General features: G+C 40.5%; 2 protein-coding genes across 3 annotated transcripts; one reads left to right on the top strand and one right to left on the bottom strand.

Annotated features, from left to right (window-relative positions):
- Positions 1-8,290, top strand: cfap97 (cilia and flagella associated protein 97). Of its 2 annotated transcripts, none has more exons than XM_046048425.1 (5): positions 1-206; positions 1,057-2,036; positions 3,138-3,418; positions 6,743-6,905; positions 7,693-8,290. In XM_046048425.1, exons 2-5 carry the CDS (start codon positions 1,082-1,084, stop codon positions 7,806-7,808), a joined length of 1,515 nt encoding a protein of 504 aa, XP_045904381.1. In that variant the 5' UTR covers positions 1-206; positions 1,057-1,081; the 3' UTR covers positions 7,809-8,290. The 2 variants fall into 2 exon arrangements, with proteins under 2 accessions (XP_045904381.1, XP_045904380.1); XM_046048424.1 differs by having other exon boundaries at positions 3-206; positions 7,690-8,290.
- A 602-nt stretch (positions 8,291-8,892) lies between these two features.
- On the bottom strand, positions 8,893-11,091 carry slc25a4 (solute carrier family 25 member 4). Its single transcript, XM_046048426.1, has 4 exons — positions 10,981-11,091; positions 9,810-10,296; positions 9,572-9,712; positions 8,893-9,442 (listed from the first exon to the last, which is right to left on the bottom strand). Exons 1-4 carry the CDS (start codon positions 11,089-11,091, stop codon positions 9,282-9,284), a joined length of 900 nt encoding a protein of 299 aa, XP_045904382.1. The 3' UTR covers positions 8,893-9,281.
- Positions 11,092-11,336: the final 245 nt, after the last annotated feature.

Below are 11,336 nucleotides of genomic sequence, written 5' to 3'. Positions count from 1 at the left end.
AGCAGCCGCTGCCAGGAAGTGACGTTAACGGCGCTGGTTACTAGGCACCATGTGACGCTAACTGAGTCAGCTGGAGCTAACGAAGATTTTGTTTTTAACGCAGGTTTGCATTTCATTCATTCGTCTTCTCAAAGGAATACATCCTCTCTAAGGAAGTAAATGCAACCATAACGAGAAACACTGTTTACCGTGCGACCTTTCGCCAGGTAAGGTGTCGTTGTCATACAGCTAAAGCTAGCTAACGTCAAGTTAGTTAGCTAACGTAATGAGTTCTAGGATCAAAACATGCCGTCATTGTGTGTAAAAATGTGTATTACATGGTGGAAAGTGTCTTAATTGACAGTAGCGTTACCATGGCTGGTCAGTCCAATTCAAATCTCATGCTAAATTTGATTGTAACGGTAAGCTAACTGTTACAAGTTACCATGAAATAAAACCTAACTTAGTTATAATTTTGTTATTTAAAACATTTTTATTGAAACACACATTGAATGAATACGCTAATGTCTTTGCAAGCTCATTAACAAAACATATGTTTGCTAAACATTTTCAAATACATCTTGTGAGGAGTTGTGGTATAGTGAGTTTTATGTTCCAACTTCAAAATGTGTTTTATGGTTTGTTAATCAAATCCTAAATTCTTTGAAATCAGCTTGAGCTGTTTAATCCATCAGAGATATACACGCATATCTGTGGTCTGAAGTGATGTTTGCTAATGTTACATTATTTTGTGTGGAAATGCAGTTTGTAAGTGCAGCTTTAAAAGTCTAATCTGAAAGGCCCAATGTTACCTCACAAAGTCACCAAACGTAATTCTGACTTTTACTGATTTTCATTCAGGATGCACTAAAGTTGCACAACTTAAGCAAATTTCAAGAGTTTGCTAACTTTTTTTAAAAAAGTTGTATGGAACTGAATGAAACCCAATAGATTCAGGTAGAAATAAATGCATTTTCAAGTGGACATCATTTCTAGTAAATGGATTAAAACATTAAAAAACATGGGCATAGTTCTTTAAATTATAAACAAATGTCTCAATCTTAAACCTGCTTACAGGTTTAGCGTGTTGGGAAAGACTGCCATGTTCAACCCCAGTGAACTAGAGGGTGAGGTGGATCATTCATTTTTTGACAGTGACTGTGACGATAGCAACATCAGCAGAGATGGAGGGGAAAAGGTGGAGAAAAGCTTGAAGACTGAAAAGGAGAGCCCGCATAAGGGGCTACATGCAAAACAGACTGAAAATATAAAAGGCGGTCGGTCCCCAAGAACTGATGGGGCAATAAAACACCTGAAGCCCATCGAGAACAACCGCAGCAGCAGAGCAGAAAGGAAAGAGAACGGCTGTCAATCAAAACAAGAAAACAGGATCAGGGCATCCAGTGTATCATCCATTGCCTGTACATCAGATAAGGACATCAATAATAGTAGTGAAAGTGATGAAGATTCTAATTTGCACTCTAAAAGGCACAATGGGACATTTATGGCTTTGCTGACTGAGTCCAGAGAGGAAGATTATAAGGATGTGTATGACCAGAGTCAAAATGAGACTGAAGAAGAAGCATTACCGTCCAATGCCAAACACAGAAATAAACAATCTCCTAAAAAACGAAGGCGGAATCGGCGCATCAGAAGTCCATCCCCCACTTCAACTGAGGCTAGCGTAGACGCAGACTCAGAGAGCTCCTGTAGCAGTAGCAATGGGAGAAGCAGTTTAGAGTCCCCTACCCTTCCCAGGTCCAAAAAGTATTCTTTATCCCCTGGTGTGACAAACATCCAAGTGGGCTCAGCAGGATCTCGGGATGTGCTTTACAGCCGTACAGAGGAGTCGGAGGATACATTGACAGATGTGAGCCCCCTCTGCTCTCCTGGGTCCAGCCCTCTCCAGTTGGACCTGAACCAGAGAGAGGCTAGAGAGGGAAGCCCTACAGAGCAGCAGCAGCAGGTGCAGCAGCAGCAGCAGCAGGAGAGTGTGCCCTCCAGTGGCCTTAGCAACATACATCAAGATGAGGTCTCTGATCAGGATGCAGATGAGTGTGAGTACACTTGAGCCATTCTTGTCTTGTCAGTTTGCTATGTTCTTTGCTTTGTACCACTGGTTCCCAACTGTTTTGGCTTATGAAACCTTAAAATTAAGCAGTATCTCTTTTGTGACCTCATCACAATTTAGGGCCTTAGTGTGGACATGTGTTTTGAGCACTTTACAGAAAGAGTGAATGTTCTTCCTCAAATTGGTTGGTTTGAATGATTTTTAGCAACTGAGGTAAAGTATTTAGTATTTTACACACAAAATACCCCTAGGTTGAGTGCTCTTCACTGTAACTGCTTGTTTAGATTTGAGTGTAGTTATTGTAGTTTTATGTTATTTATTGTGTTGAGCACATACACGTGCCCACGTTTTTTTTTTTGTTTTTTTTTTGTTATGGGACATAACTTCTTAACATAAAACATTACATTGTAAACAAAGAGCCCAACAAATAAAAACTGCCACAAAAAAAGTTTCCCTCACCACAGCTCAAGTTTGTTTAAACATTTTAATAATAAATAACTTCCATTTTACTAAAAAGTGTTTCCCTTAAATCATCATATAATGAGCAATAAAACAAGACATGGGCTTTATCTTCAGTCTCACCTAAGCTGTGTAACAAAAACAGCCTTTAACTAGTAAACCACTGAACCTGCCTCTTTCTATGGATAATGGTTATGTCCCTGAACACTGTTGTGCACACAGAAATATTGGATTTTTAGTTGCTTTCACAGTTGGTTAATTCTGGTGCACACAAGGCTCTACACTGTGGTGTTTTTTCATGAGACAGTATGTTTGTAATTTTTGTTTGTATTAAACATCAACACACTATCTCTCCTTGCACCCAACATCAGGAACAATTCACACTGAGCATGTTGAATATAACAGTGTATCCTGTTTTGAAAAATATGAAATAAAATAATCTTACAACAGTAAGATTTCATATAGGGATATGGCTTTTTTATTTTTGTATATAGTTATTCACATGTTTTAGTGGTACCCTATAAACAAACACATAACACTTGATTCACTCCAAAGTCAAAGAAACACAGAGACTCTCTTTTCAAAAGGCAGATTAAGATACAGTAACAAGTGTCCTTTTCACCACCAGGCTCTCTCAGTTCAGATAGTCAGCTACGAGGCAAACTGCTCTTCCACTGTCGCGGAGGGAGAAACAGGAAGAACTACTCGTTCACCAATGATGAGGTCCGACGCATAGATCGCGAGAACCAGCGACTTCTTCGGGAGCTTTCACGGCTTTCTCCGGGGCCCAGACCAGGAAGTACAGCGGGGAAGAAAACCCACATGGCCAGTAACTCGCCTCACATTCGTCTCTCTCACAGCGCACTCAACAGGCAGCGGGAACAGCAACGCATCGAGAGGGAGAACCTGGTGAGTTTTTGCCTCCTGTGTGGATTCATACTCATTTTAATGTTTTTGAAATAAACATTAAATCTTGCTATAAATATGGGTATTCCTATCACTCTAATTCTTCTGTTTGTTTGTTTTTACATACTTCAGGGCTCTTTAATATAAAGACATATTGGATATGTCATGGTTTATTAGCTGTGGCTCAGTGGTATTGATGTTTATCTCATGCACACAATGTTACAAACTATGCCTTTTAAATCTGCACCTGAATGGATATTCTTGGATTCTCTGGTACTGGCTAAGTAGTACAGTAGATCTTGAAGTTATACCTTAATTTTTGTATCCACTGGTGTCAATCCTGGGGCCAGTGTGAAGCAAAGAATTTGTGTTTGAGTGTCTAAGTGACACCCATGCAAGCAGTATACTGACATTTCACTGGGGTGTAAATGGTATATAATGGTATTTGTGTTAACTTAAAAAAGTTAAAGCTTTGCTGCCTGTGATAGAAGTCATTGTAGCATGTATGACATTGTCTAGCCTACAATGCTGTGTGGCTAATATGCAGTTAGTCTACTTATACAAGTCTTGTTGGGTTTAAATACCCATAGAGCAATGCATAGGTAGGCAATACGTGCCTTCTTCCATAGGTTCTTGCTGGACGACCCAAAGACACTTGTTGCTGCGGAGGATACTGACACATCAGTGGGCTGAATGGAGATGATGTGCACACAGCTTCATCTTGTTAGCTGGCTCACCTTTTTCTTTGGGACTAAACCCAAACCACTTACTTACACTTACTGTCGCCGACTACTTGCTCCTTTTTGTGTGCGTAGTGCGTGTGTGGTTGAACCAAAAAGAGGGAGCGGCAGGTGAATTCAGTGAAGTTTAGCAGAAAATGTGCAGTGTAGGCTACAGTTTGTTAGTGCATAAAGGCTGCAAGTAAAGCTCTCGTGTATGTTGTTTAACAGCTGCTAGAAAAATGAAGGGGGTTATCGCTGCGTTGTAGATGATGTCAGGCAGTGAAATACAATCAGCTCAATGCAGCATCTCTGTATCAGTTTAATTGAAAGCGTCTATATTTTTGAAGGTATTGAAAGTCATACCAGCGGGTTTTCAAAATACTCTGGTATAGCATAATTCCGCCAAAGCCTACAGTATACCATCTATTGGTGAAGTCAAACCTCCAGCTGAGACTTTCGTCACATGGCATTTATTCCTGTGTCTGTCTCTATATTGATCTATTAACAAAAGCAAAGTGCCAAGTAATTTTGATTTTCTATTTTGAAAAATCAAAATAGCTTTTTGATTGATGAAATTAATAAAAACAGTTACAGTAATTAATTTAGCATCAGATCGTAGGTGAGGTGCTGCTGTGTCTCTAGAAAGAGAGTCCGGATATCTCCTTTGTGTAATTACGACACTGAAATACGTAGCTGCTGTTGACTCTTTGAATATTCTCAATCTCTTGGTTAATCTCTATCACTGTGAATCTACTGTGCAGTGTGCCAAAAATAGTTTTATGTGTTAATTGTTGTTTCATTTCCATAACAACACACATTCAACTCTATTACAGCATCCTTACTTACCTTTATAAAATTGACTCAACATATGCAGCCACCTTCTTCAACTTATCACAGTTGTTTTTTTTATCTGATATCAGTTTTCTCTAAAACATGCCTCCATGTCAGAGTGATGTATATTTAATCAGACACCCTTGTAATTCATTTTAATCAACCAGTGTAGAAGCTGGAAACACAACATTTTCTGGGTGTAATTGTCACAATGATACATTGATAAACATATTTTTGTAACTAAATGTATTTGTAATATTTTTGTGATTTTCTGCAGTAATTATTATAAATGTATTATTTTAATAAATATTTGCCTCTTGAAGTGTACATTTATTTAGGGATCCTAGTTTGAAAGGTACTAGTTAGGTGGCTTTAGACTAAGAGTGCCACCCCTGAAAGCGGACACGGATGGACTTGGACAGACGGCAGCAGGTGGCAGGTTTGCAGCAGCACCACAGAGTGACATTATAAGACAGTTCGGCCTCTGCAGCTTTAGCCTCTCACCCCATATATTAACAGCTTGACCACTTTGAGACAAGCGGCCGTGTTTAAAAATGATCCAGGAAATTATAATTGGCGGCCAGCAGAGTGTTATTGTCTCCTCTGAAAGTGAACACAACAAAACTTCCAACATTCTTTGCTTCACTGAAATTTTCATGTTTGTCATTATTGCTGATCAGAGATCTTACATTAATCCTGATTGTCGTTTTTCTCAGTGAATGTGTTCCAGTTATTTTCAGGACAGACTGTTCTCTCTCTCAAGTCCGTCTCTCTACGTTGTCAGGAGTTCTTTTTGCCTTCTCTATTCTTAGAGTGAAGTAACCGAATCTGCCTGTGTGATCAGTGTGTGCACCCCACACATCACACATTTGTGTTGCACAAGTAGGACTACTTCTGTGTATTTCAAGATTGGTCAATTACACAATAGTTCTTAATTTTCTGCCAAAGAAGTTTTGTTAATATAGAGGGCTGGATTTTTTAATTTTTATTTTTTTGAGGAGAGTTCAAATAATTCATACACTGGAAAAGCAGCAGGTGACCAGTCTGACTGCAGATAGAAGCCTGCAGTGCCTTTCTGTGACCTGCAGAACTTAAGTGGAGCGGTCTCCTGACTGTTGAGCTTTTTACTAGTTGTGTTGCTTCATGTGGCGTTTTAGCTTACTGAGGGATTTCTGCACAGCATGCATGTGGGAGTGTGACTGCATGTATGACATTCAGCCACTTGCCTACATTGTTTTGCCTCATGCTGTTCGGTTGTGTTTGCTGTGAAGTGCCAGATATGTTTCTATTTTCCTAAGTTAAGTGGAATTTGTAGACTGGGGACTGTGTGTGCACCATTTCTGAGTCAAATACTTATGTGTTACATGAATGATATAAGCACTTCTTGGTGTTATATGTGTTGTCGGTCAAAAGCAGGAACAAAAGAGATCAACCTACAGTAAATGGCTTGATTTATCAAATGTCAAAACCTTAATAATTCACATAAAACTCCTGCTAGTGAGCCTTGCTGCATGTTTAGGTTTTATGGCTAAATACTGGCATAACACACACTCAGAAGCACTGATTTATATTTACAATGATGGATACCTCCCCCCAAGAAAGCTTTTGACACTGAACTCATGTATATGCTCACGTCTGTCTTGACTGATATGCTGTAAATTTACATGTTAAACCTGATTGCTTTAACAATGTGCCAGGACAATTAGTATTTACAGTATGTTTTTAATAATTTCTTACCAGGTAAAACAAAAAAATATCATTGTGTTTATGTCAGGCTTTCTTGAAGAGGCTGGAGTCCGTCAAGCCTACACCTGGAATTAAGCGCTCAGAACAACTGGAAGACTACCAGCGACAAGTTGGATACCTGGGAACGCCTTCATACCCCATATGTATCCCTACCACAAAGAAGGATAAGTCTGCCAGCAAGACACCAAAAGGTAGGGAACTTGTGACTAGATGAAAGTGTTTTTAAATGATTTATAAACCCTAAACAGTACGACGACATGATGATTCACACAAGGTCCTCAGTCAAATATTTAAGAAGACTGTTTTGATGCAACCATTTACATGTTTCACATGTAAATGAAAGCTAAACCACGGGGGCTTAGAAATGTGGTTTTATCTCTTTGTGACATCTTGTGATGACTGATGTAGCTCCACAGCATTAAGGCACGTGTGCACCCAACAACCACTGAGCGTTTTGATTCCACAGCAGCAGATTGACACCAGCTGAAGTGTGTGTGCGTAGTTATTCTGTAGCAGCCTGGTGTTTGCATGGAATGACTTAATCAAGGTAAACAAAGACGATCGGCATGTGGCAGTGCGCTGCCCCGTTTCTCTCAAACTGAAGGCTGCAGATTTATCACACGTCTGACCTGCTGCTGTCAGATGGCTGCAGAGATTTAGTGAACAGAAGGAGAGTAAAAAGCGGCTGTGGATGACTGACACCGGTAAGAATCATCCATTATTAACATCAGTGGTGACTGATTTACTGATGTTCCTTTTGCCAAACAAAACCATTTAATAATTCTATAAACACCATTGTGCTTGTGTGTGTTTATTAATACTGTACCTGTTTGTTATGGCCTACTCTGGTTAAAACATTCAGGTATTAAATGTAAGGTTTTGGACTAAAAATTCACAAGGTATGTTAGGGTTTTTGATTTGATTATGAATTGGTAAGTCAGTAATCTTAAACTACCTCTCTATTGTCCACACCAGCAGGTCCCCGGCCGGCCAGTTCTGCCCACCACAGCGCCAGAGCAGTTTCCACCACCACTGACTCAGGCAGCACACCCAGGTCAAAAAAACTAAATGCGGCCAAACCAGCCTGGTGCTGAGAACACTGCTGTCTTCAGATATCTAATCTACGAAGAAGAGCATCGCTGGTTTCCTTTTGCGGTGTCCGTTTGTATCCATTCATGACAAAAGGTTACGTTTGGAAGGTACTAAGCTGAAATGATCTTTTTCTACATTTATAGGTTCACCATTCCTTTAGTTGACGTAATCAACTGTTCAGTGATTTGTGTTGCATGTGACTTTTTTTCCACTCTTTCATGCTGAAACATATCAAATGATGCTCTAAGTTTACAGCTATTGTGGCTATATCTGGCTTCTGAACACTGCAGTAACGCTCCACAACAGTTAGCTAGCTGTAATCTTGTAGGATGTATTGCCTATACTTCAACCTTATGTATGATTTCAGTGTGACGTTTCCATTACATACGCAATTGCATTGTTTGCCCCCTTTTCTCACATTTGTACAATTTATGATGCGCTAGAGAATTGTTTTAGAACAATTAATAAAATATTTTAGATATTATTTTGTCGATATCAGTGTTCTCTTCCTTATAAAATAAATCTACTTGTTCCAGCAGTGCTACACTACAGCTTTAATAGTGTAATGATGGACAGCTAATTGTTGTCTAATCTCTTCTCTCCCAAAACATAATTGTACCAATTGAGCACATAACACAGATGGTACATATAATGGCTTTTTTGTTTGGGGAGTGGTTGTATATGAAACTACTTGATATTTCTGTGGGACTTTTGACTTTTTGTATTTTGTTCAAAGGTTCTTTAAAAAAACAAAAAGAAGTCCATCTGGGTCCAGTTCCTGGATGTCATTTTCCAATTTTAAAGATGAATATTTTGAAGAAATCCTTATCATTGCTGTATTTTAACTGCATTGCGTTCTTAGTAGAGCTTCAAGACAGTTTGACATGTCACAGAAAAACAGTTGTAAATAACACACTTAATGATGGCTGCACTACATCCTTCTGCTTCATTTTAAGGGTCCTGGTGTAGTCATGGCTGAGACACAAATATAACAGCCGTCCTAATGGTTGCTCTGAAGAAAACGCCTATTCAACTGGAGAAGACCAGTTGTCATTAAAAACAGAACATGCATCAAAAAGACTGGGCTTTTAGACTAACAAATCTTTATTCTTAATAAAATAATGTGCGAGGTGGGATACATGGGTCAGAGTGGTCACAACATACCAACACATGGGCCTCAGCAACCGCTTTACAAACTGACTCTAACATGAGGGGCATGTGACGTCATTCTTTGCACCATCACATTTATACCTGAACCACCGGCTTGACTTTGTAACACTGAAAGACTGTGCCTTTTTGGGATATATACAGATTTCTTAGGAGGCATGTTAACCCAGGCCAAGTATACCTTCCCGGGCTTGCAGAAGACTACATGCCCACATTGTAATTCATCACAAGCTGGTATCACCCTTATCACAACAATTAAGACTTATATAAAGTGAAGGGTTTCCTTGGGGACTGGGAGATTAGAACGTTTATTTTGTGAACTTCTTGATCTCGTCGTACAGCACCAACACGAAGGCACCACCCATTCCTCTGATCACGTTGGACCAGGCACCCTTGAAGAAGGCTTTTCCTCCCTCGTCCTTCAGGATCTTCCTCCAGCAGTCGATCGTGCCCTTGTACATGATGTCAGCTGTGGAAATGGAGACATGGAAACTGATGCATAATGGCCAAGAATGCGTGCGTAAAATGCGCGATTGCGCCAAACCAATAAAATCCATCACAATAAAGACACGATCTCACACGTGTAGGTGACGCTCACCTCCTTTGCGTCCAGACTGCATCATCATACGACGTCTGACTGTATCGAAGGGGTATGAGACAATACCAGCTGCAGCGGTGACAGTCTGCGCGATCATCCAGCTCACGACGATGTGCGTGTTCTTGGGATCTGGCAGCATACCTGTGTGAGGGAGGAGTTAAGTCACCCGCTTGTCACGAGAAAATACACAAACTATGTTAAAAACATGCTAAAGGTCAGGTCGACCAGATGTGCGCACCTTTAGCTGTATCGAAGCATCCAAAGTAGGCCGCTCTGTAGATGATAATACCCTGCACTGATACATTGAATCCGAGGTAAAGACCCCTGAGGCCATCGGTTTTATAGATCTTGGTGAGGCAGTTTCCAAGACCGCTGAACTCTCTCTCCGACGCGCCCTTGCCGATGTCGGCAGCGAGTCTTGTTCTGGCGAAGTCAAGAGGATAGACGAAGCAGAGCGAAGTCGCCCCAGCGGCACCGCCAGATGCTAGATTACCAGCGAAGTAACGCCAGAATTGTGTTTTTTGATCCACACCACCGAGGAAGATCTTCTTGTACTTGTCTTTGAAGGCGAAGTTGAGGGCTTGGGTGGGGAAGTAACGGATCACGTTGGCCAGGTTGCCTCTCCAGAAGGAAATAAAGCCCTGTTCCTTCGGGATCCTTACCACACAGTCAATTATTCCCTTGTACTGGGTCGCCGCAGTGATTTGTTTGCTGGCATGCTGGACCTACAAGCAAAGACAATAAAAGTTCATTAAAAAGATGCTAACTAGTCCAAAATGTGATTAAGTCTCTAGTGAAGGTTTGTGTAAAGAAATTGTGTCACGCCTTCTTTTCTATTAACATCAAAATAAATTGTTTTGTATTTCAATTTTAATAACTAAGTGTAATTAACATATTTAGTGTTTAATATATTCCGGCCAGCCATTACTGTATAGCTGTAGCCGTCTACATGCACACTCCTGTCATCTGAGAATCAGTTGTGTATTAGATTACATTCTTCAAGTTAAATTTAGCAGTTCAATTTCACTAAATATCACTGCGGCAATCCGTTATAATGGAGTAATAATAAACTTAATAAACGTACGAATAGCTCATAAACTAGTATTGTGGCAATTTTGTGAAACATATATTTGGAGGCCTTGTCATCATCGCCATAACAACTGCAACATTGCAACTGCAGTGCGTAAAACCATCTCCACTCCGACGCAGGACCTCTCACGTGCCCCTTGACATTACGCACCAGATCATATGAACTCACACAGTGTACAGCTGGACTTTTCCTCGTTTAAAAACCATTCCAGTTTTACATTTTAGTGTTTGGTTTATCAGTTATCCAACATTTACGCACACATTACGCACAAAACGATGAACATGCGGCCATGCTTTGGGCAACCAATGGTTCAATTTACCTGCAGCAACAACTTGACTCTCTCAATGGGAGCGACAGCTGTTTTGGAGATGGCAGCGGCAACACCACCAGCCAAAAAGTCCTTAAGGAAACTAATCACCGCGTCCGACATGGTTGATGTGTTTCTTGTGCAGATTTGAGCCCCTTAACTGTTCCAAACTTCACCAAGGTCCTCAAGGAAACCCAACGCCCCTCCAAATGGACGAGGCCCCCCATCTGTCCTAATATATCCGCGGCATTTATCGCGAGAATTTTGAGTGATGGATTTGCATTTTGTCAAATAGACATACGAGGCTGAATAAATATCCGAGGTTGAAGTTCAAGACGTGCGCCATGTTCCTGAACTCAAGAGTCGGC

This window comes from Micropterus dolomieu, linkage group LG04, assembly GCF_021292245.1.
Source record: "Micropterus dolomieu isolate WLL.071019.BEF.003 ecotype Adirondacks linkage group LG04, ASM2129224v1, whole genome shotgun sequence".
Taxonomy (NCBI): domain Eukaryota; kingdom Metazoa; phylum Chordata; class Actinopteri; order Centrarchiformes; family Centrarchidae; genus Micropterus; species Micropterus dolomieu.
Note: the sequence above shows the minus strand (reverse complement) of the source record. Positions and strands in the feature narration are given on the sequence as shown.